Below are 23,654 nucleotides of genomic sequence, written 5' to 3'. Positions count from 1 at the left end.
ACACATTTCATTACATACAAATGCAATTTGCCTTATGTAAATAGACAGCATGAATGAGAAAATAAGACTTTGTAGCTCTTATTCTTAGCATCAGCACTGGACAAATCATCGGGCTTTCCTTTACTATTTATTAGAAACAACTGTATTGATGTTTGCTAAATATTGGTTATGCTGCATTGAGGTAGTCCTCAAGTTATGATCCATTGCTTAGTGATGGTTCAAAGTTATGACAGACCTCTCCTGGTGTACTCATGAACTGGTTCCAAAGTTCAAACATCTGCCATACACATTCCAGAGTCACACTACTGCACATTGGGCGTTGAGCAACTGGTCCATATTCACAGGACCTCATTTTTTGATGTTTTTTGCCAAAACCTGGCTGTTGTGTCTGCACTCCCCAAGCCGGGCCTGCTGCCAAAAAGTGACTTGGACAGTGAGGGGGAAGGGCCATCAGAACTTACCTCAGGAGCACCGGCTTGCCTGGCTCAGCTCCAGGAGCCAGAAACAGGCCAGGTGGAAGAGATAACGAGGCCTCCATCCCCTGACTCTTCCCCCCCCCAGGCCACGCCTGCAGACCCAGCTGACGGCAATCAGGCTTGGTTTCGTAGGCAGGAGAGGAGGGAACAATAGAAGCAAGGGTGGGGCAGGCCTAGGAAGTGCTGAGTCATGGAGCCACACCCCACAGGATAGAAAAGACAGCAAGAGCTGCTGTGTCTCTTTGTAACAGGCAAATCCACTGATTATGAGCTGAAGTTTGTTTCTGAGTGACCCACCAGCGTCGTGAAAGATAACGGAGGCTCTTGGCAGACGCTGGCTATTCTGCTGCCAGAGCTGATAGTGACGGTTAATTAAGCCATCATTCGGACGGAGGCAAGGGAGGACAGAACACTGGCATTTACAAGCAAACAATTGGTTCACTTAACAACCACTTTGCTTAACAACCACTGTCCCCAAAATGGGTAACTCACTCTATGATTGTCACAACTTACAACTGTAATGGGCAGGCACTATTACAGTCATAAAGAGAACATAAACAGAAACACCTGTATATCCTTGTTTATCTGAAGGACTGAGAATTCATAGAAATTCTAATGTTTCTTTTTGTGATGGAACTTACTGTAAGTGATCAACCCCATTTTTTTTATTATTATTAGCAGTTTGTTCTAGGGATATTCAATCCAATAAAAGCTTGTCTAGCAAACAGATGAAAGAACATGCATTGTAGTAACACAACCCTTTACAACAGGGATGGGGAACTATGGCCCCTTTATGACCTGTGGATTTCAACTCCCATAATTCCTGAGCCAACATGGCTCAGAAATTCTGGAACTTGAAGACCACAAGTCATAAAGGGGCCATAGTTCCCCACCCCTGCTTTACATGAACAATCCTAATTTAGCTGCATTTAATAATGTTCCATTTTTGTCATACAAAATAATAATTCACCAGCAACTTTCAGAGGGCTATTTGGGTTGCATACATAGATTCAGAAGGGCACTTAAGAATGTGGGGTTTCTAGTTCTGTCCCAGGGCACTTGGTAGGCCTTCGCTTTGATCTGACAGGCTCGGAATATAATTAACATCAAAAACAATGAGGAAAATGTTGTTCTATCCATCTAGCTCATATCAAAAGGCCAATCCCCTCAAAAAATAAATGAAAGTTTAAAAAAAATTACATGATAAAATGCATCTTGATGCCCCTTACACAGATTAAACAACTAATCAGATAATTTTACTGTTAATAATATGCAAATAAAGGAGGAGGGAAAAGGAAAGAAATTCTATTTATTTTATTATGCAAAAAAATTAACAAATACAAACAATAGATACACAGCACAGAATTAACAATAGTATAAATCAGTGAAGGTGTACACCTTAAATGAACTCAAGTTTAGGAGGAAAAATAAAAAGGAAGAACAAAGGAAGAGGAGCAAAAAGGGACACAAAATGCAGCTGTGAAAGAAAATTCAATTCATAATCTTTCCCCGTAGCCAAGGATATACAGATAGAACAAGCATGTGCCTAATCAAGAGCTTGAGATAAAAAGTTTAATCGCCTGAATACAAGTAAGCCTAATAGCAGAACATGATTTTTTTAAAAAAAAAAAAATCCTTCTGCAAAAGGATGTCAGCAAAAACATGAAGGGGTAAAATAGTTTATAGCATGCTCAACATTATGAAATGATTTCTGAGTACTGATGATGACTAAAAACAAAACAAAGACAGCTGGAAGGGCACCTCATGAATACTGTACTTTTTTTCTTTCAAGCAATCTTCCTCATCAGTTTGAGCATCTTTCTGCGCTATTGAATTTTTATGGTGCAATCTGAGAGGAAGCATAATAGAAGACCTTTTTGTCACCCCATTTAATTTCATTGAGTTAGAAGGAGCTAATTAGTTCATTCCCTTGCTTAACGCAGGATCTACTAGAGGTTGATGTAGGGGTATCAAACTCATGACAACATGTCATCATGTGACGTATTGCAACTTTCCCCCCCCCTTTGCTAAAATGGATGGGGGTGGCCAGCATGTGACGCATCCGGCCCATGGGCCGCGAATTTGACACCCCTGAACGAGAGTATCTCTGATACATGACCATGTAGCCTCTGTGTTAACTAGGTCAATAACAATAGTAATACTGCTTAGATTTTATATATCGCTTTATAGTGCTTTATAGCCTTCTCTAAATGGTTTACAGAGTCAGCCTATTGCCCCAAACAATCTGGGTCCTCAGTTTACCAACCTCAGAAGGATGGAAGGCTGAGTCAACCTTGAGCCCATCAGGACTGAACTCCTGGCAGTGAGCATTGAATTAGCCTGCAATACTGCATTCTACCAAATATATTTGTGTACATACATTACGGTTTATGTTGACTAGGGTATGTACTGTATAAAAGGAGTAGTCACCGCAATAATTTCTGGTAACATGCCTACAGGTAAAGTAACAGAGATCACAAATGGCTAAACAGATTTTGCTAATCTGTCTTAATTGGCTTTCTGAATAAATTGCTTGTAAACAGATGGAACAGATTAGGCTTATAGCGTATCAGACTATTAACACAAAATCCTGGATTGGTAGAGTACTGTTATCACTGATGCAGTTGATGTGGCACAGAACTCCAAAGTTTCTGCTTTTTATACATATGATGAACTCCAGTCCAGGAAAGTAAAACTTTTTTTTATTAACTAGCTAATTTGTGAAGGCTGCTATTATCTTTATGCCCCTTCTACGACCTAATATATACATATAAAGGCTATGATTCAATTCCAAAAAAGGGCTTTAGAAGGCACAGGAGAGCAAATGTAGCAACTCTTTAAGGCAGCCATATTTTTCCCTATCTCTCACAGGGTATCCATCAAATCCTGAGAAAAGACATGAAGGTTATAGGCAGGTGTTTATTTATTTATTTATTTATTTATTTATTTATTTATTTATTTATTTATTTATTTATTTATTTTTCGTATTTTTATACCGCCCTATCTCCCTAGGGACTAAGGGCGGTTTACAGGCAGATAAAAATACATATAGATACAAAATAAAACATCAATTAAAAAACTTATTCCAAATAGCCAAATAATTAAAATAACAGTATACATAATAAAACCCATTAAAACCAGTTTAAATTTAAAATCTAAAATCTAGTCCAGTCCTGCGCAGATGAATAGATGAGTTTTAAGCTCGCGGCAAAAGGTTCGGAGGTCCGGAAGTTGACGAAGGTGTTACGTTCACAGACCTGCTTATGATTGAAACTGAATCAAAAGGGCTGCACAATTCTAATAAATATATTCAGGAGTTTGACTTATAAAATATAGGAGATGGGCATTCAATCCAGGAATGAAATGAAATAAAGAACAAAAGAAAAGTAATGCTGCCACTTAGCTATTGAACTAATTCAAAGGCCTTTCAAAATACCATCTGGATTCGTGACCCAGCAAAACATCCAGTCAATAGCCAGTAAAATGTAGAGAGGTAAAAAGGAACTATGAGTTTGGCAACATATTCTACTACATACTTGATTGCTTATGTGTGTATATATGCATGTGTGTAAGAGATATAAAAAAATAAATCAAAAAGTGAGGCAAAGAAGAAGAAAGATATCTAAAGAACCAACTTCCAATCTTCTTTGCAGCAGATAACAGAACATATATAACAGAATAATAGAATTGGAAGGGACCTTGGAAGTCTTCTAATCCAATCCCCTGCTCAAGCAAGAGACCCTATACCCGTGATGGCGAACCTATGGCACACGGAGCCATATCGGTGGGCACGAGCGTTGCCCTAGTTCAACTCCGGCGCACATGTGCATGCCAGCCAGCTGATTTTTGGGAACTGGAAATTGGGAAACAGGCTGTTTCCGGCCTCTGGGGGAAGGGGTAGGGAAGGCCATTTTTGCCTTCCCCAGGTTCCAAGAAAGCCTCTGGAGCCTGGAGAGGACAAAAAAACGGCTCTAACGAGTCCACCATGCCATCACGTGCCAAAAGCATGGGGAATGTGGGAGGAATGCACACGCATGCGCGGGGGGCAGGGCATATTGAATTATGAGTGTGGGCACACATGCGCGCGGCCCTCCTGCGCTCCCTCCAGTTTTGGCATGCGACAGCAAAAAGGTTCGCCATCACTACCCTATACCATTTCAGACATATGGCTGTTCAGTATCTTCTTAAAAACCTCCAGTGATTGAGCACCCACAACATCTGAAGGCAAGCCATTACAAGAATAATTATTCACCATTTCCAGCCTCTGAAATGATATGTTTTGGATCCTGTCTTCCTGTAAACAACGCTTTTTAATCAGTAAATCCCCAAAACCACAAACTTTTGTCCATTTGCAGCAAAAAGTCCATAAAGGGTTTCCATTCTTTTATTTTAAAAAATATTGCTGTTCCTTCTTTAATTAGACAAGTCAATTTAGCGATTTCAGTCAGTTCTATTCTCCTCATATTCCACTCCACCATTGTGGGTATCTCTTCTAATAAATTTACAGGAACCTAGTCTATTGGTCCCTATAGTTGTTTAAAACTTTTATAATCCAAGCTTTTAATGCGCTTTTTGCTGCAAGTTAATTCCTGGGGGGAAAAAATCTGTCCTTTTTCTTTTAAACACAGAAGGTCCAGTTAAACTGTTATTCCAGAGAATTCTTTAGTTTTTAAATAGCTACCATACGAAGTGCTTAAGAAAATGGAACTTGCTATCCAAGCAGCGGTGAAATCCAATTTTTTTTACTATCAGTTCTGTGGGCGTGATTTGGTGGGCATGGTGTGGCGTGATGGCAGGGGAAGGATACTGTAAAATCCCATTCCTTCCCCTCTCCTGGGGGTAGGATACTGCAAAATACCTATTCCCACCCTACTCTGGGACCAGCAAGAGAATAGAATAGAAATAGAAATAGAATAGAATAGAATAGAAATATAAATAGAATAGAAACTGGTAAATGCCATTTACCGGTTCTCCGAACTACTCAAAATTTCAGCTACGGGTTCTCCAGAACCTGTCAGAACCTGCTGGATTTCACCCCTGCATTAAAGGCTCCATTGAGGCTGCAAGTCAGTTCTTCCTTGGCTCCGGGCACTTCACTCATGAGGTGCCTGTAGAATCCTTTTGGGTACTGCAGGCTTCCTCATAAGGAACTGCTATCCAGAGCACCCATAAGCAATCTTTTTAGCTTTTCTTTGTCTTGTAGAAGTTGTGTAGGAATTATGCCGCGCTGGCAGACATAATTCCATCCTCAGCATCTCTACCCTTTCAGAGAGGCATCTATATATCTGATTGCATTTGTATTGATGAAACGGTATGGTCCAATTATACATCTCCAATATTGAGACTAATGCTCCAGTATATTTTCTTGGATAAAAACTGGACACTTAATTATCATAATTGGGACCGGCGACTCTGTTGCTAACCAACACAGTCGTTAAGCAAGCCATCAGATGATTGTGACTTATAATTTTATTGTTGGCTTCTTCACTGACCTTGCTTGTTGGAAGCTGGCTATGAGGTGTACAATTGGAGATCCTATAACCGCAGGATGCCAGTGCAGGGACTGGTCATGAAATTATTTTTTCAACACCATCATAATTTTGAAGAATCATTAAACAGGGCAGTCATTAAGCAAGGACTACCTGAGGTAACCATGTGCTTGATATCAATAAATGTAGGAAAGAGACTGGCAGAACCAGGGGGAGGAGTTAAACTAGGCATCAGTTTAGAATGATTTTGTAGCCAAAAGCGAACTAAGTCCAACCCACCCTTGTCTGCCATTAATACTTATCTAGTTCTGTCCAGGTGTTAACTCTTAGTATAAGGAGATTCCTGTGTATAGGCTGTTGTAATAAATCAGTACATTAGAAGCTTTACATGTAAATCTGGTTTGTCGTGCTTGACAATAAATAAAGCACATTCTGTTTCATTTCATCACACCTAAATGTTTTCGTACTTTGCTACCTTCAAACAAAAGCAAAAATAAAAAAAATCTTCCTCCTTCTTTTAAATATGAACCCAGCAAAATGACTATGTCAGTATATAATATGGATAATCTTGCCATGGCTAGTATGACTGAATTGCTTTGACATTAACTGCATTCTATTAACCAAAGACAAACCTCAGGGTGAATTTAAAATTGTGCAGAGGGTGCTATGTCTAAGCTTGGTAAAGAGCAAAATGCTAAGGAGTGTCCGGCTCCACATCCAATTAAAAGCAGCTCTGAAGAACTAAGAGATTCCACAGGCTGAGGAAGACAAACATATTCTTCTGTTTCATTGCCACACATGCCATGCTCGTTCCATCCCCAGGAAAAACACCGGTTACCTAAGTAAAATGAAAAGAAAAAAATAATCAGCGTATTAAAGCAGCCAGTGAAAAATCGTAACATCCAAAATCCTAGTGAATCATACTTGGCAAAGCTCACTAACCTTGCCATCCTAAAAAAAAAAATGAAGAAAAAGAAGGTATAAACATAGTCCTTGACTTACAACCATTCATTTAGTGACCATTCGCGGTTACATCAGCACTGAAAAAAGTGACTTGTGACTGTTTTTCACACTTAGGACCACTGCAACATTCCCATGGTCACAACGATCAAAATCCAAATGCTTGGCAACTGGTTCATATTTATGACAGTTGCACTGTCCTGGGATCACATGATCACCTTTTGTGCCCTTCTGACCAGCAAAGCCAATGAGAAAGCCAGATTCATTTAACAACTGTGTTAACAACAACTGTTCAAGATCATAAAATGGGGCAAAACTCACTTAACCACTGTCTCGCTTAGCCACCAAAAAATTTGGGCTCAATTGTGGTCACAAGTCGAGGACTACCTATGCTAATTTACAGACCTTCACAGGGATTGAAAATTATGATGCAGGGACTGCAATTGAAATGATTATTACATTGGGGATCATTTGTAATAGTTCAGTTAAAAAGAGAATAATATGCAATCCAATTTTGCTCATATAACATTTCACAATTTTCCATGATATCTTCACTATCCTTTGTCTGATCAAGAACCAAGATTGACTGTTAGTGGTATTTAGAGATAGAAATTCCGTATGAAATTCTCAGACACTTAAAATAATATGATGCCAAAGGGAACTCTTTGTCTGAAAAGAAGCAATTTGCTTGTGGGAGAATTATTTCAGCTACTCTAATGCTCTTTTTGGCACATACCATCTAAGAAAAATACTTACAAATGAAATGATTCTTTTTTTAAAAAAAACTTTCATTAAACTATCTACATGACATTTAGTATTGAATAGATTTCTCCAGGGAAGAAAATTCAGCTGAACAATAAAAACCAAACAAATTTCTAACAGCATCTTGGGGAGTACTTCAACCACCAGGGAGCCAATGTCTTTTCTAATTGCAAGAAGCAGCTTTGTTTACATCAGCTGTCTTTGGGAAAAAGGAGATCTTTATGGCCGTATTTCTCAACCATATCAACTTTAAGATGTGTGGACTTCATTTCCCAGAATTCCCCAAGTAGGCTAAGGAATTCTGGGAGTTGGAGTCCACACATGTCAAGGTTGAGAAACTTTGTTTTGTAGAGCTTAGGAGGAGCTCCATTCTGAAAGAGCAGACTGCAATTTCCCAGTATTTTATAAAAGATTTGTTGAATTTTGACAGTGAAAATCTCAAGTCACATGTGGAAAGAAAAATAATCAGCGTATTAAAGCAGCCAGTGAAAAATCGTAACATCCAAAATCCTAGTGAATCATACTTGGCAAAGCTCACTAACCTTGCCATCCTAAAAAAAAAAAATGAAGAAAAAGAAGGTATAAACATAGTCCTTGACTTACAACCATTCATTTAGTGACCATTCGCGGTTACATCAGCACTGAAAAAAGTGACTTGTGACTGTTTTTCACACTTAGGACCACTGCAACATTCCCATGGTCACAACGATCAAAATCCAAATGCTTGGCAACTGGTTCATATTTATGACAGTTGCACTGTCCTGGGATCACATGATCACCTTTTGTGCCCTTCTGACCAGCAAAGCCAATGAGAAAGCCAGATTCATTTAACAACTGTGTTAACAACAACTGTTCAAGATCATAAAATGGGGCAAAACTCACTTAACCACTGTCTCGCTTAGCCACCAAAAAATTTGGGCTCAATTGTGGTCACAAGTCGAGGACTACCTATGCTAATTTACAGACCTTCACAGGGATTGAAAATTATGATGCAGGGACTGCAATTGAAATGATTACTACATTGGGGATCATTTGTAATAGTTCAGTTAAAAAGAGAATAATGTGCAATCCAATTTTGCTCATATAACATTTCACAATTTTCCATGATATCTTCACTATCCTTTGTCTGATCAAGAACCAAGATTGACTGTTAGTGGTATTTAGAGATAGAAATTCCGTATGAAATTCTCAGACACTTAAAATAATATGATGCCAAAGGGAACTCTTTGTCTGAAAAGAAGCAATTTGCTTGTGGGAGAATTATTTCAGCTACTCTAATGCTCTTTTTAGCACATACCATCTAAGAAAAATACTTACAAATGAAATGATTCTTTTTAAAAAAAAAACTTTCATTAAACTATCTACATGACATTTAGTATTGAATAGATTTCTCCAGGGAAGAAAATTCAGCTGAACAATAAAAACCAAACAAATTTCTAACAGCATCTTGGGGAGTACTTCAACCACCAGGGAGCCAATGTCTTTTCTAATTGCAAGAAGCAGCTTTGTTTACATCAGCTGTCTTTGGGAAAAAGGAGATCTTTATGGCCGTATTTCTCAACCATATCAACTTTAAGATGTGTGGACTTCATTTCCAGAATTCCCCAAGTAGGCTAAGGAATTCTGGGAGTTGGAGTCCACACATGTCAAGGTTGAGAAACTTTGTTTTGTAGAGCTTAGGAGGAGCTCCATTCTGAAAGAGCAGACTGCAATTTCCCAGTATTTTATAAAAGATTTGTTGAATTTTGACAGTGAAAATCTCAAGTCACATGTGGAAAGAAAAAAATTTCCAATGAGGCTTAGGGACATATACTATTAGCCAAGTATATTAATTTCCAGTCTTGCCAAAAACATCACTATATAAAACCTAAGAGGGGGGAAATAATATAAGACACTTATGGAAAGAATCCCCTTGATTCCTACTTTATTTTCTAGAATTGTTATGGCTCTAGCTGTTTTTTTTCCATAGTCAGCTAGAAGAAATCAATATATGCTTGTGATTTCAGATTCTAGTACTAAATGCCCAGAGGCAAATTCCTTGTGCACAGTCACACAACAGAAAAATATTGCTGACAAATTGCTCAAGTGTACAATAGTGAGGAAGTCCCTGGTGAAATTCTCTTGGATCAAACCCCAGTCCATCCAGTTGGTTAAAGCATTTGTACATCCACTTGGATTCAGGTCAAGTTGAATGGGACAAAACCAAAAGCATTCTTGTCATGAAGGACGGACCAGTGAAATGCCAGATCCAAAGACCTAGTGGACTATATTGTCACACAAAGGAGGAAATGGTATCACCTCAATGGTATAGGATAATGTTAAACCTGTGCAAGACCCCAAGGAATGTCATTGTCATTATATTAAAGCTGCAATGAAATCTCTACAAATGTTGCTTTTGTTGATATTCAGGAATGTAAACTGTGAACTACAGTATGTGATAAGAGCCATTTACCCTAATCCAGAGAATGGGATCTTTTAACTACAAAACAGACTTAGGGGTGAAAGAACTAAGTCTATTTTACAAACTACTTGAGAAGATGGGTTGAGAGAAAAGAGTTAATTATTTCACAATAACTGAATTGTGTAGCTCACAATTCAAAAAAGTTAAGCAAAGCAATTGTGTGGCCCTTTGTCAGATGTATAGAAATGATTTTATTTTCATAGAAAAAGCAGAAATACTACTAGAAAAAATTCAAAGAATTTACAACTAAATCAGGCACGACAGAATTAGTATAGTGCATGCTTGATACAAAGGACACAAAACCAATAACACAAAATCTTAAAGCATTTCACAAAGAATCAGAAACACACTGCAGAACAAAGAGCAAAAATATACAAAACAAAGTACAGTTAGGTGCCATTGATCATGTGCATGTCACGTGTATTTTTTAATTCCCAAGCTAAATTGTGAAGTTAGATTTTTGTATAGAGCCAATTGAGCTCAGTCAAGTTTGTTACCCTATGCCAAAAGTAGATTATCTCTGTATCAGCTACAATGGGACAAAATACTTATTTACTATAAATTTATGTAAGGGATAGTTGTGAATTCCCTTCAAGGAAATCTCCAAAGAGAAAATATATTTTGCTGCACCTTTTATTTATTTGCATAGCATATGGCAATGGTACATTAAGTCAGGAGTCTGAAATGTTAATGCAGAATAGTAGTTTGGCTGCCTAAGATTGCTAGTTGATTCAGTTCACGCTCGCACAATATCTAGGGTGCAACACAGGGGGAGAACTAGTTCTGCACACAAAGCAACTAATGGTGTTCTGCAGGAAAGTCAACATCTTCAGGATCTTTTTTTTCTCTGCCAGTTTTCTCTTCAAGTTGGGCAGATCTGGCATGGGTTGATTTCTTGCCTTCGCTTTTAATCCCACTGGAGTAGTACCAATTTATCTACTTGCATTTGCATGCTTTCATACTGCTACACTGGCAGAAGCTGAGGCAAGTGACGGAAGCTCACTCTGTCATGCAGTATTAGGCTCAAACTGCTGGAGTGCATCTGAAGGACTGTAACATGTTTATGCTTTCAGCTATAAATGGAGCTCTTCCAACATTCCATAGATTCATAGGCAATATTTTTTTGTTTTTGTTTACATTTATATCCCGCCCTTCTCCGAAGACTCAGGGCGGCTTACAGTGTGTAAGGCAATAGTCTCATTCTATTTGTATATTTACAAAGTCAACTTATTGCCCCCCCAACACTCTGGGTCCTCATTTTACCTACCTTATAAAGGATGGAAGGCTGAGTCAACCTTGGACCTGGTGGGGCTTGAACCTGCAGTAATTGCAGGCAGCTGGTTTTAATAAAACTCAATATGGCATGTTAAACCTGGACTGGACTAGTTCTTAGGCAGCTAAAAAGAATGCTGAAAAAAATTGTTTGGACATGATCCGAAGAAGCATGCTGCAGAGGGAGAGATGCTATGCAGAGAGTTTCTGGTGGATTTGAAGATGACAGAAGAGAAGATGATCAAGGGTTTACCCAACATGGGAAAAAGAAGCCACAAGATAACAAGTTGCTAATCTGATTGGTGGAGGATGCTACCAATATAACTTTAAGCCCTTTCCTAACTCTAGTTTGAAATACTTTAATATTAGATGTAGATGTGCATCCTATATATTATGAACTTAAGAGGCTCCTCTTAAGTTCATAATATAACCTTATATATGATTTGCATTTAAAATAGCTCTGAGCTAGAAGTTAGAGTTCGTTTACATGCTCATTTAATAGAACTGCAACAGATTCTGTCGGTTGAGAGGATAGAATTGTTCACAGAGAATGCAAAACAATTAGTGAAACTGTGTGACTGTTCTAATAAAGTTTGGCTGAAATTGCTTTCTACCAAATTGCTTTTAAGTGAATAATGGAAGCTTTATAGTTTACCTGTAGGGTATGAATTCAATACAATGACATACAACCAACTAATAGTTTGATTAGAAAAGAATGGAACTTCCTAATAAAAGGATTGCGTATTGTTATTTGATCTTTCAACCACTAAATGCAACAGGCACCAACCTTTTCTATCTTCATATGAAACTGACCCAGAAACAGCTATCTGTACACTGTGTATCACTGATACCTGTGAAAGTCCCCACTGTTTTCATAAAAGAGGAGAGTCCCATGTTCCACCATAGCATCTTCACCTATTCTTACCCAAACAGAACAGTTTGTTTTCACTTTGCTGATACATCTGATGTGATCAGAGGAGTTATGTTAATACAAAAGATGGTAGGCATCCAAACTTATATCTTTCAAGAAAGTATTTATCAGTGGAAAGCAGTGGTAGGAGTAATTTAACAACCGGTTCTCTGCCCTAATGATTTCTTCCAACAACCAGTTCTCCCGAAGTGGTGCGAACTGGTTGAATCCCACCATAGGTGGAAAGGATATTGTTAGCCCTATAGGGTGGGTCAGACTAAGAAGCCAATCCCATTAGGTCTAAAGCAGTGATAAAATCTGAACTGGTTTACTACCGGTTCTCTGGCTGCGCATGCACAAGTGCAAGGTGCGAGCATGTGCAGTGCTTGCCAAAAAGAGGCATGGGGTAAGTAGAACAGCGCACGTGGGGGAGGGGTGATCAGCTGTGGCACGCAATCTTTTTTTTACTTTTAAAAGCAATTTTTTACAACCTATTCGGCCAAAGAAGTAGAAAAAATGCTTTTAAAAGTAAAAAAAAAAAGGCTCTGAAGAGGTTGTAAAAAAATGCTTTTAAAAGTAAAAAAAGAGACTCTGACGATTGTGCGGCTCAGCTGGGCATGGGGGGGGGCAGGGGCAGGGGCATGGGGGAAGGATTTTTGCTACCGGTTCTCCGAACCACCCGCTGCCATCGCTACTGGATCAGCCGATCTGGTCCAAACCAGGAGCATTTCACCCCTGGTCTAAAGATATTTTCATTTGAAAAAGCAATCTTGACAGAAGACACCTCCTTCACTTTTTCTTCGTATGAATTCAGGACGGTTCTGTCTGAGGCATTTTCTCAAATTACACAGAAACTTATGCTCTGAAGTGAATAATGGAAGCTTTATAGTTTACCTGTAGGGTATGAATTCAATACAATGACATACAACTAACTAATAGTTTGATTAGAAAAGAATGGAACTTCCTAATAAAAGGATTGTGCATTGTTATTTGATTTTTCAACCACTAAATGCAACAGGCACCAACCTTTTCTATCTTCATATGAAACTGACCCAGAAACAGCTATCTGTACACTGTGTATCACTGATACCTGTGAAAGTCCCCACTGTTTTCATAAAAGAGGAGAGTCCCATGTTCCACCCATAGCATCTTCACCTATTCTTACCCAAACAGAACAGTTTGTTTTCACTTTGCTGATACAGAGATTACAGTAGGACTTAGTTTTGTCTCTCATGGGAAAGCTTTCATAGGAGGTCGGCTATACCAGTAAAAGATGCCATACTGACATTAGAGGTGGGATTGAAACCCAACTAGGAAAGAGAAGAAAGCTGGAAATGGAAATAATGGCCGGTGGCCCAAATGGCTGAAATGGTTGGGTTGCTGGTTTTAATAAAACTCAATATGGCATGTTAAACCTGGACTGGACTAGTTCTTAGGCAGCTAAAAAGAATGCTGAAAAAAATTGTTTGGACATGATCCGAAGAAGCATGCTGCAGAGGGAGAGATGCTATGCAGAGAGTTTCTGGTGGATTTGAAGATGACAGAAGAGAAGATGATCAAGGGTTTACCCAACATGGGAAAAAGAAGCCACAAGATAACAAGTTGCTAATCTGATTGGTGGAGGATGCTACCAATATAACTTTAAGCCCTTTCCTAACTCTAGTTTGAAATACTTTAGTATTAGATGTAGATGTGCATCCTATATATTATGAACTTAAGAGGCTCTTCTTAAGTTCATAATATAACCTTATATATGATTTGCATTTAAAATAGCTCTGAGCTAGAAGTTAGAGTTCATTTACATGCTCATTTAATAGAACTGCAACAGATTCTGTCGGTTGAGAGGATAGAATTGTTCACAGAGAATGCAAAACAATTAGTGAAACTGTGTGACTGTTCTAATAAAGTTTGGCTGAAATTGCTTTCTACCAAATTGCTTTTAAGTGAATAATAAAGGGGGAAACCACTGGAAAACGGTGCCTCTTTCAATCAGATCCCTTCAACCCATGTGCAGATCCCATGGCACATTGCCTGTAGAAAGATAACTCACACAAATGAGACCCAGTTTTAATTAAACCACTTTGTCCGGTGTTATTAAACTTTTTGTCCAATTTTCTGTCGTGATAAGTAATGTAATTGTGATTGATGAATGCTGTTAGCTGATGAAACTGATCAGTTGATTGAGTTATTGTTTTATTTTATATTTTATTAGACTATTTATTTGTTAGACTAAAATACCACTTTCTTACGCTTTATCCTCGGCCCTCAACAATTAACTTCAGTGCATTCAGGAAAGAGGCTCTTCCTTCCTTCATTCCTTAGGAACACCTGTTTTCTTCCTTTGGGACAACTATGATCTGGATGACTGAGAATCTCCACAGAGATTCTGGAAATGGCCATTTTAGTGAGCTACAGTTAGTCCTCAATTTATGGCCAGAATTGGAACCAGAAGTTCCAACACTAAATAAAGCGGTTATTAAATGAATAATGCCCAATTTTACGTTTTCTTTTTTGCCATGGTTGTTAAGCAAATCATTGCCGTTAAGTCAATCATGCTGTCTTTTAGCAATTCTGGCTTCCCCAATTGATTTTGCTTGTCAGAAGCTGGCTGGGAAAAGTTACAAATGGCAATTACATAACCTTAGGGGGTTGCAACCATTATAAATACATGCCAGTTGCCAACCACCCAAATTATGATTATGTGACCATGGGGATGCTATGTGTAAGTGCAAGAACCTGTTGCAAGTCTTTTTCCAGTGCCCTTGAAACTGAGAACAATCACTAAATGAATGGTTGTAAGTCAAGAGCTACACGTAAAAGCAGGATGAACCATTTGTAGATGTCCAGTTTGTGGTGTCCCTGTATTCCTCTTGTAGCAGACTCTCTCTGCACATCCAGTCTACAATGGTATGCTTGCAATTATTTCTCAATACTTTTAGTATGCAGTCTAAATCTTTTTTCTTTGCCTGGGCATTTCAAATAGGAAAACAATCATCCTTTATTTGTATGTTTTAAAGTTAACCCAAAGGAAAATTGGAATGGGATTCTATTACTTACTTATAATTTATTTATAAAATTTATTTGCCACCCATCTCTCATCCAATGACTCTGCTATAGGTTTTCATAAGAAAAATTGATGACTAATATCCCAAAGGATAAAGATAAGCAAGAATCCACAATAGAACATTCCTCAGACAGCAGGTATCTTGTGTGGCAGAGAAACCCTTTGAAGTGAGCTAGTCCCACATTACAGTCACTTTATGCTTGATCTGGAAAACCCCGGTAACCATTTTGTGAGAGTGCCCACAAAACACGTCCAAAATACCAAATATGCTCTTGAGCCCCTGCGACAAGATGAAGAGGTTTCGGAATAATATTGTGAATCATAAATAAAAAATATCGTCCATCAAGTTATTGATGGATCTTCATTTCTTTGAAGCAAAATACAATCATTTTATAACAACAACAACAACAACAACAACAACAACAACAGAGTTGGAAGAGACCTTGGAGGTCTTCTAGTCCAATCCCCTGCCCAGGCAGGAAACTCTATACCACTTCAGACAAATGGTTATCCAATATTTTCTTAAAAATTTCCAACGTTGGAGCATTTACAACTCCTGCAGGCACTTATTAATTGTTCTGTCAGGAAATCTCTCCTTAGTTCTAAGTTGCTTCTCTCCTTGATTAGTTTCCACCCATAGCTTCTTGTTCTACCCTCAGGTGCTTTGGAGAATAGTTTGACTCCCTCTTCTTTGTGGCAACCCTTGAGATATTGGAACACTGCTATCATGTCTCCCCTAGTCCTTCTTTTCATTAAACTAGACATACCCAATTCCAGCAACCGTTCTTCATATGTTTTAGCCTCCAGTCCCCTAATCATCTTTGTGAAAATGAATATTGGGGAAATCTCCTCTAACTATGGTGTTGCTTAATATCGCAAATGGTGAAAAGTCTGTTAGATGAGATATAGGATGTTAATGTTTTATGGGATGCTAAGTTTCAAAGTGTCTTCCTGAGCGCATTTATTATTCAGCTGTTATTTTGGCAAATAAGAACAAACACACGAAAGCTGCCTTCAGTTGCAAAAAGGACCATTATTTGTGATGTAACTTAGTGCACTCTCTGTTTGGTGTGAGATACTTTCTCTTTTTTCGTGTGTGTCTTTCCTTCTCATACCAGGTGAGTCAGCAGTTTATTTCCCTTCAGCTGTACATCTGAAACCACAAGTGGAAATATCAACATAGAATGATAAAAGCTATTCTTACGTTGAAATTCAGTGAGAAAACATGTTCTCTTTTTCTAAGTTTATTCTGCTGATTTGAACAAGCAGAGGATATGCAATAGACTAGACTAGACTAGACTAGACTAGACTAGACTAGACTAGACTAGAATAGAATAGAATAGAATAGAATAGAATAGAATAGAATAGAATAGAATAGAATAGAATAGAATAGAATAGCAAAGAGCTGGAAGGGACCTTGGAGGTCTTCAAATCCAGCCCCCTGTTCAAGCAGGAGAAAACTATTTTAGATAAGTGACTGTCTAGACCAGTGTTGGCGAACCTTTTAGGCACCAAGTGCAGCCCCCAGCGGTCTTCTGGTTTCTGGCACGCATGCAGACCAGTTGGCCGGCAGACATGTCTGAGCCGGAAACTGGACGATCATCTTTCTGATGCGCGCATGCACGCGGAGCGGCTGCTCTTCTAGTTTCCGGCATTCCTGCACACATAAACACCAGGTGGCCAGGGCACATGCGCACCAGAATCCAGAAGAGCAATGGACGACAGCTCGTGTGCCCAGAGAGATGGCTCTGTGTGCCACTTCCGGCATGCGTGCCTTAGGTTCGCAATCATGGGTCTAGATTCTTCTTAAAAACATCCAGAGTTGGAATGCCCACGATTTCTGGAGGGAAGCTGTTCCATTGGCTAATTGAACCCTATTAGGAAGTTTCTCCTTAGTTCTAGATTGCTTCTCTGCTTGATTAGTTTCCAATGTATTGCCTTATACATTGTAAGCCGCCCTGAGTCTTCGGAGAAGGGCGGGGTATAAATGTAAAAAAAAAACAAAAAAACACCATTGTTTCTTGTCCTGCCCTCAGTTGCTTTGGAGAATAATTTGACCACCTCTTTTTTGTGGCAGCCCCCTAAAATACTGGAATATTGCTATCATGTCACTCCTAGTCCTTCTTTTCTCTAGACTTAGGATATGGATGCCCAATCTTTGGTTTGCCTGGGCTGCAATGAGTGAAGAGAAATTGTCCTGGGCTGCATATAAAATATAGTTGATGTATATAAATAACAAGCCTTTTATTTCTTTTATATAAATTCTGTGGGGCTGCATTACAGGCTCTCCAGGACTACATGTGGTCTATGGGCCACAGGTTGGACATTGGCTGCACTAGGATCTCAAAATTTGGCTGCTTAAATAATTGTTAAATCAAGCAGACAAAGGTCTCCCTAGCTGTAAACTGGGACAATAATATAACTCTACCTTTAGACAGACTGAGTTCATAAAAGTTTCTAAATCTTAATGCAAGTAGTTATAGCTGCATCCTCTTCTCGCTTGCCTAAATTGGCTTATATTTTTTCCCAGGGTTTAAAAAAAACGTATTTAAGCATAGCATAAATATCTACCAGTTTTACATTACCACCAGTACCCTGATTTAGTTGGAACGTGGGCAATTTGAAGAATTGAAAAAAAAAAATACTTTTCCAGCTAAAAATCCAGGAAAATGATTAAACCACATAATTCAGATTTCCCTGTCACGTAATATGATAATGAAACAATAACCAAGATTGAAAGAAGGAGAAGCGGGAATGAGCTGCGTGATCAGCATTCCTTGCACAGCTGCACTTTCTGGCTAAATCAAAGATCAGAATAATTTTGAACAGAGCAGAAGATCAAAGGGCTAAAATTACAGAAGGTTTTTTGTCTCTTGAAATAATTGTGTCTGTGAATGTAAGTGCATGCAAGGTGCGAGAAATTTGCTCTGCCAGTATATCCTTTAACTGAGGATCTGAATATAAGGTTAATGATAGTTTTTAATACAGAACCATTCACTGAAGATAACAATGGACAGCAGGCATTGATTCTGTCATCTTATTGGAAACCCACAGCTAATCTCATGCTTTTTAAGAGCACATCACATCTGAAATGGCAAAATATTTCCTTTTACCATACATACATACATACATACATACATACATACATACATACATACATACATATATATATATGAAAAATAAACATCTTTTTGTCTAAGAAAATTAGTTTTCCAGGAGAAAAGACATTTCTCCCTCTCTTTTCCTTCTTAAGTGCCAATGCAGCCCATTTTCATGTGCAAAGACTTAGAAATGGAAAGATGCTCAATTGTTAACATAATTCTGCTGAATCTAATACCCCTGCAGCATACTTGCTATTTTGAAAGGACAGAGATGCTGGGTTGCTATAGAAACAAGGCGGCAAGTCTTTAGATTGCTCATCCCTGAAGAGCTACCCTGTCAATATATTTAAAGACTGAAAATAAAAATGTAAGCAGCAACAAAATGTGAAAGAAATTTTGAACAATTGTTTAATACTAGCCCCTCAGTTTAGACACGGTCATGCTCTTTCTTATGGGCTACCCAAAACAATGTCTTTCAATAATCTATGATATGAAAAGGAAAATCATCAACCTGCAGTAATATCCAGTTGAGTTACTTAGACGCATGCTCATAGCTTACATGCAAACATACCTACAAGCTCTTCCTTTTTAGGATAACCAACATTATGCTTTGTGCAAAGTAAGAAATAGTAAGCCAAAAGGTTAAATAAATGAAAAGAAACACAGCAAAAACTAATTTATATTATTTGCTATGCTTCTGTATACTTTACTATATTTGCAAACCATCCTTCTCCCGCATTCATACAACACTATGGACATGGCCTTTTGTGTCTTAAAAGTTCTCACACTTTTTTCTTTTAGAATGTTATCAATTTAATTCAAACACAACTATATTGGTCTTCCTTTTCCTTTTGAGCCATTTATTCCTTTTCATGTATTTGTTTTGCAGTTTGTTCCCCATCTATTATGTTTAGATAATTGAACAACTCAAATACTTCTTTCATATTAGTTGTCTACTTTTGTATTCAGTTCACATGTATTCAGCATCCATTCATTCTTGGCCCTGTCTCATTTTGGTTTCTCACACTTTTTAAAGTATCCCATCCCACTGTATTCAATTTATTATGTTCATCTTTATATACCCAACTATCATTTTCACAAACAAAGCAGGCAGATACATGCATTTTTGCATCTTTTGACTAAACATTCAGTCCTCACACTAAATCAAATACTACCTTCTGTATCTCAATTTTTTCCATTCCCATGTTTAATTCACATTCTACCCATTTCCTCTATTTTTTTTTTCATTTAGAACTTGCAATCATTCATTCTTGTCAAGCACAACTATCTTGGGTCTCAAAACATTAATTCTCTGTTCCACATTTACTGAAAATATTTGGGTTTTCAGCCAACATCTGCAAGTGCATGTACTTCTGCATCATCAACCAAGATACCTCTAATGAATTCCGTGCATATTTTTCCAAAAATTCATTAAGCAACCAAAATGGCATCACACATCCTTCTACTCAGTATTGAACCATTCATAAACTATTCCTTTTATTCTCACACATGCATTGTTATATAATTAATCATGAAAGCCAGATGGATGACTTTGATTCAGCCAATCTCTCTCAGCCCAACCCACCATATACATACATACACACATACATACATACATACATACATACATACATACATACATACATACATATGTTATATATAACCAGGACATGAAGGAACCCTACAAAAAATCCCTTAAATCTCTTTAGACAGAAGGGATGACCACCTCTTTAATAAAATATAGCTCTGGAAACTGGAGTTCCGGTGTCAGGGTTCCAAGGAACACCCCCAACAAAATAAAGCCCTGAGGCTTGAGGTTTCTCAGAGTTCCAATTTATTAGAGATGTCATGTTGGCATAGCTGGGAAAACCCGAATCTGAAAGCTTCCAGGTTTTCCACACCCAGTTGACAGTTCACAGCCCTGCCCCACACCCACAAGTTCATCACATTGTCCAATCAACTCTTCACACTCAATTGGATACAACCGTCAGGCAGTCTCCATCAGACGCAGGATGTCCTTGAATACGGAATGTTGTTATGACTAACTTTCTACCATTCCAACAACAACCCCCTCCCAACTTCCCCAGCTAAAATATGTGGCAGTTAAGAAGCAAAAAAGAAAACTGTCTTCCAAAACTGACATCCAGTCTTCTTTGTAGCCAACAAGGAACTATTTGGCAGGCAAAATGTTCAGAGACCAAAGTAAAGGGGTGGTTCCATAGGAAACTGGAGAATTAATATAAAGTGGAGCCACAAGATTGCCAACACATAGCATTTTAGGCTGCTTCCCCAAATACATCAATATGTCCTACATTGCCTGACATTTCAGGTGAGGCAATGGTGAGCTAAGACATGTCCCATAAGAGGGCTGACATAGCCACAAGTGAGAGTGGCAAATGAATTAAAATACATTCCCTTACACATCTACAGGATAAATTCAAAGGTATATCTTCTCCATGGCAACATAATTGTCTCAAGAATAAGACACCATTTCTAAATAAAAAGTTAAATAAACTTCAGCTCTTGTATTATAATAACATTTTAAAATAGAAAATAGTGGCCTAAGAGAAGTTAAATATCCTTTTTAAAAGATGTATATTTTTTATTCTTATCCAAGATGAAAAAATTTAAATTTTATCAGCAAATACACCTTTTAGCAGCATAAGGAGACTTCAGCAGAAACCAAAGGATGTCAATTGCTTGTTTGTTTATTTGTTTGCACTCCAACCAACTCTGAGTACCTCCCAACTGTAAAATAATATTAAAAAACACTAAATATGGGAAATGAATGAAAAAACAAGAACAATATTAATTACAAAATAATCACAAGATGGTAACCCAACAACAAAACAAACATAAAACCTCACAAACGGAAGAGGCCCATCCACCCGATGCCAAGCCTGTGCAAATAGCCAGATCTTTAAGGGTTTGGGGAACATCAACGTCTTGGGAGCAATACAGATCTCAGAGAAGATCTCACTGCAGAGGGTACTTTATAGGACTCTAGTTTATAGAATGTAACTGTTTACATGTTGCCTCAATTCATTCACCTCAAATCATTCGCACTTCAGAGCCGTGGTGGCGCAGAGGTTAGTGTGCAGTACTGCAGGCTATTTCTGCTGACTGCTGCTGACTGCAATTTGGCAGTTCAAATCACACCAGGAGCAAGGATGACTCAGCCTTCCATCCTTCCGAGATGAGTAAAATTAGGACCCAAATTGTTGGGGGCCATATGCTGACTCTGTAAACTGTTTAGAGAGCACTGTAAAGCGGTATATAAGTTTAAGTACTATTGCTAGTGCTATTTTCTGGATGTGTAAAGATGCAAGTCAGGGCAGTCCTTGTTACCGTTGCAACTTTTAGGAGCCACTGCCATACAGCTCTTTCCTGCAATAGAGTTGTAATACTAAAATCCTCAGGTTCTCTGAGAAAGTCTATAAGCAGCCAGCTAATGCAGGTGACATCTTTTAAGTGCCTTTTCCCATATTGGTGCTGTTCTGGGAAATGGGCTGTTTAGATAGATCAATCAATCAATCAGAATAGAGTTGGAAGGGTCCTTCAAGGTCTTCTAGTCCAACCACCTTCTCAAGCAGGAAACCCTATACCATTTCAGACAAGTGATGGCCCAGTCTCTTCTTTAAATACTTCCAATAATGAAGCACTCACAACTTCTGACAGCAAACTGTTCCACCGGTTAATTGTTCTCACTGTCAAGAAGTTTTTCCTTAATTCCAGGTTGCTTCTATCCTTGATTAGTTTCCACCCATTGTTTCTTGTCTTGCCTTCTGGTGTTTTGAAAAATAAGTTGACCTCTTCTTCTTTGTGGCAACTTCTCAAATCCTGGAATACTGCTATCATGTCCCCTCTATCCTTTTCTCTAGACTAGCCAAGCACAAATCCTGCAACCGTTCTTCATATGTTTCTTTCTCCATGCCTTTAATCATCTTAGTTGCTCTTCTTTGCACTTCTTCCGAAGTCTCAATATCTGTTTTGTAATGTGGTGACCAAAACTGGATGCAGTATTCCAGGTGTGGGTTTATAAACTAAGGGTTTCTAAAGCAGTATTAATATTTTGATTTTGATTGTATGCCTCTGTTTATACAACCAAGGATTGCATTAGCTTTTTTGGCTGTTACCGCATACTGCTGGCTGATATTTAAGTGATTGTCCATTTAAATATGAGAGGGAGGGGAGGGAAGGAGGGAGGGAAAGGGAGGGAGGGAGAGATGACAGGCTGGCAGGCAGACAGACAGATCTAATAATGGCATTACGGTAGGTCATAACAGATAGGAGAGGATCATAGAAGTTCTGAGTTCTATCGCAAGAGTTGTTGTAGTTATAGATACTTTGTGTTCAGGAGCTCAAGACAATGTTCTTCCTTCCTCTCCTTTCTCACCAGAGACCTGTGGGCTTAGAAAAAGTGACCAGCATGCTTCCATACTTAGGGTGGACTAGAATGTGGGTCTCTTCATTCCCAGTTCAATTCCTTAACCTCTACATCACATTGCCTCTCAGTCACAGGCTCCTTTTCCAACCAAAAGCAACAATACATAGCAAGAGCCTGTCATAAAAACAGCATCAGAAGGTGGCCTTTGGTGACAGAGGACAATAAAATAAGATTTGGTTTTTAGTATTAATTTAAAAAAATTAAATAATGAAAGACTATTACAAGTAAGCTTGATATTTGTCAAGCAACTGAACCGCAAGCCAAGAGCTTATTTTTGCAGATTAACCTTTTTCAGGATTGAAGATCAAACGGAGAACAAACAATAACTTCACTGACAGAACTTCACTTTTCTGGAAAACGCTTTTCTCATTAAACAGTCCTTTAAAAAAAAAAAAAACCTACCTCTCTCCCAGCCCAACAACAGTGTGCTTTTACCTTGGAGCATTCTGACATTTTCTGCGGCCTGCTTAGACACAGGCAGTCTGAGTAAAATATAGGAAAGAACACCAATTGCCTCTCTCCTCTTGCTGTTTCTATTTATTCCCACTGTGTGGAAAGAAATAAATTGACTCCAGGCCTGTAGAATATCAAATATTTAACCAGGCACAGCTTGTGGGGGAAGATGGAGAAGACTTCGGATGCTGCCAGACGCCCTCCCCACCTCCTCCCCATATGACTCCATTAGGGTCTTTCTCTGGTCAAGATTTCCTGA

At 38.5% G+C, this 23,654-nt stretch overlaps 1 protein-coding gene across 2 annotated transcripts in view; it reads right to left on the bottom strand.

The window, feature by feature from the left end:
• Positions 1-2,101: 2,101 nt before the first annotated feature.
• The window catches only part of SERGEF (secretion regulating guanine nucleotide exchange factor), a 91,152-nt gene continuing 69,599 nt past the window's right edge, over positions 2,102-23,654 (bottom strand). For both annotated transcript variants that reach the window (XM_058158518.1, XM_058158526.1), the window contains one exon: positions 2,102-6,803. In XM_058158518.1, coding sequence (XP_058014501.1) covers positions 6,610-6,803 — 194 coding nt within the window. In that variant the 3' untranslated portion in view covers positions 2,102-6,609. The remainder of the gene's footprint in view (positions 6,804-23,654) is intronic.

Source organism: Ahaetulla prasina, chromosome 1 (genome assembly GCF_028640845.1).
Source record: "Ahaetulla prasina isolate Xishuangbanna chromosome 1, ASM2864084v1, whole genome shotgun sequence".
Taxonomy (NCBI): Eukaryota; Metazoa; Chordata; class Lepidosauria; order Squamata; family Colubridae; genus Ahaetulla; species Ahaetulla prasina.
The sequence above is the reverse complement of the archived record's forward strand: the minus strand, read 5'-3'. Positions and strand labels throughout refer to the sequence as shown.